Source organism: Trichechus manatus, unplaced genomic scaffold (assembly GCF_000243295.1).
Source record: "Trichechus manatus latirostris isolate Lorelei unplaced genomic scaffold, TriManLat1.0 scaffold00030, whole genome shotgun sequence".
Taxonomy (NCBI): domain Eukaryota; kingdom Metazoa; phylum Chordata; class Mammalia; order Sirenia; family Trichechidae; genus Trichechus; species Trichechus manatus.
In genome coordinates this window covers 13,806,455-13,808,743 of record NW_004443966.1, presented here as the reverse complement: position 1 = coordinate 13,808,743, position 2,289 = coordinate 13,806,455, and the positions used below count along the sequence as shown (strand labels likewise).

At 52.2% G+C, this 2,289-nt stretch overlaps 1 protein-coding gene across 1 annotated transcript in view; it reads left to right on the top strand.

Moving 5' to 3' along the window:
- Positions 1-2,289, top strand: part of ITGA11 (integrin subunit alpha 11) — a 118,774-nt gene that overhangs the window by 106,392 nt on the left and 10,093 nt on the right. The window contains 2 exon segments of the mRNA XM_012555033.1: positions 1,414-1,500; positions 1,942-2,048. Coding sequence (XP_012410487.1) covers positions 1,414-1,500; positions 1,942-2,048 — 194 coding nt within the window.

Below are 2,289 nucleotides of genomic sequence, written 5' to 3'. Positions count from 1 at the left end.
GTTGCTGTCGAGTCAACTCCAACTCATGGCAACCCCGTGTGTGTCAGAGTAGAACTGTGCTCCAGGGGGCTTTCAAGGGCTGATCTTTCAGAAGTAAATGACCAGGCCTTTCTTCTAAGGTGCCTCTGGGTGGACTTGAACCTCCAACCTTTCAGTTAGCAGCTGGACACGTTAACTGTTTTCACAACCCAAGGATTCCTTACCTTTATATAGCAGTTATTTTTTTAAGCCCTACAGTTATAAAGTACTGCATGTATCTCAGTCAGTCCTCACAGCAGCCCCTTAAGTTAGGCAAAGCAGAGGTCATTCCCCACCCCCACCAAGTTACAGATACGAAAAGTGAGGTTCAGAGAGGTTGAGTGGATTTCCCAGTGACACACAGCATGTCAATAGTAGAACTAGGAGCTGGACATTAGTTCCCCTACTCTTTATCGAGTGCTCTTTCCTGTCCATCTCTCTCCCCTTGGAAGTTTTTCCTTTTTAAGAGACCTTTCTTCACTCAATGTGTGTGTGTGTGTGTGTGTGTGTGTGTGTGTCTCCCTCCCAGGCCATCCTGAGGCAGCCTGCTATAGGTTGACACCATGAATCACCCTGTGTCAGTACTAAACACACTTTTCTTTTTCACAGAATTACCTTGATGTGAGCAGGGGGTTGGGGATTCTGTCTATGCTGGAGGCTCATAAACAGCCAAATCCTCCTGAGAACTTCCCCACACTGAGAAAGAAATACTCCAGCCAAACTGAACACCAACATTTTAACACACACTCATGCATACACACTCACACACATACTCATACACACACTCATACACACATATACTCACACACATACACATACACACTCACACACATACACACTCACACATACACAGACACACACACATGCATATACTCACACACTCACATTCACTCACACACATACACTCTCTCTCATACACACACACACATCCCAGTCAGAGGTCTGGAAGGACTGGGGGGTCCACACACCAGCATGTGCTCACCTTTCAGCTGAACTTAGCCAAGTGTGCCTTTTGCCGGAATGCTTACTGGACGTGAGACAAAGTTGTGCAGATGCAGGGCTATTTCACAGCTTCCCTCGTGCTCTTCTGCGCACTTAGGAAACAGTCCCGTTCTCACAGGGCACAGAGTGTCTTTGGCACAAGTGTGTGCACTGTGAGTGTGAATCTGGTCTGTGTAGGAGGGGACGTTGTGGGGGTGTCTGTGTGTGTTGTATATCCCTTTTTCTAACTACACACCTATCCTGGAGGCAGGGGACTCAGTGTACATACTGAGCAGAAATCATATATTTTTATGCCTAAAATTATTTGACCTGGTAATTCATGGTGCTCTGATGGAAAGGGAAGCACATATGAAAAACCCCACCCCGACCCGTGTCTCCGAGTTTCACTCTCAGCCTTTCCACAGCAGCAAAGCCACTTCAGCCAGCCCCACAGGAGCTGCCCTCCAGCCGGCTGAGGAACAGCCTGCCTTTGCCGTGCGTGTGAGCATAAATAAATGACTCTGCTGGGAATCCCCAGGTGTCTTTCCCTCACATGGGAGGAGCAGGCAGGCTCTCCCCACAGGCGTACCTCCCTCTTGCCCACAGGACAGATGAGGAGGCTGGGAGGGGGTCACACAGGCAGCTTGTGGCTGAGCCGGCAGAGTCCTCCAAGCTTCAGTCCAGAGTCTTTCCCTGACCCCACACAACCCAGAGGTACCGCACCTAAAAAAGTGACAGGAACGGCTGACCTCATTCGTTCCCCTGCCTCTGACAGGACGCCCTTCCTCTCCTAAGGAGACGCCTGGGGTTCCCTCCCTGGCCTGTTCTGGTGCTTATCCGCCCTAATACGCCAAGATGTTCTCCCTTCAGTCTGACTTAGACCTGCCAGGATGTGCTGCTGAGCAGGCAGAGGGAAGGCTGGCCCCTTCCTGACGCCCACAGCCTGGCTCTCCTCACAGTGACAGTGACGAGCAGGACAGCACCAAGGAAGACAACACCGCCCTCCTGCGTTTCCACCTCAAGTATGAGGCCGACATCCTCTTCACCAGGTGGGCCTGGCTCTTGGAGCCCCAGGGAGGGAAGGCATGGGCAGGGTGAAGCCTATGATGGGGGCGCCCTCCAGGGGGCCTTAGTGAGTCAGAGGTCTCAGGAGCCCCGGCCCAGGCACTGCAGGACCGTGAAGATGGGAGCCAAGTGTGACCCTGGAGAGCCAAGGAGCTGCATCCCCCTCATTCCATGGTGGGGAGGGAGTGTCAAAATGGAGGAAGGAGGAGTCCTAGGCTTGGCCTC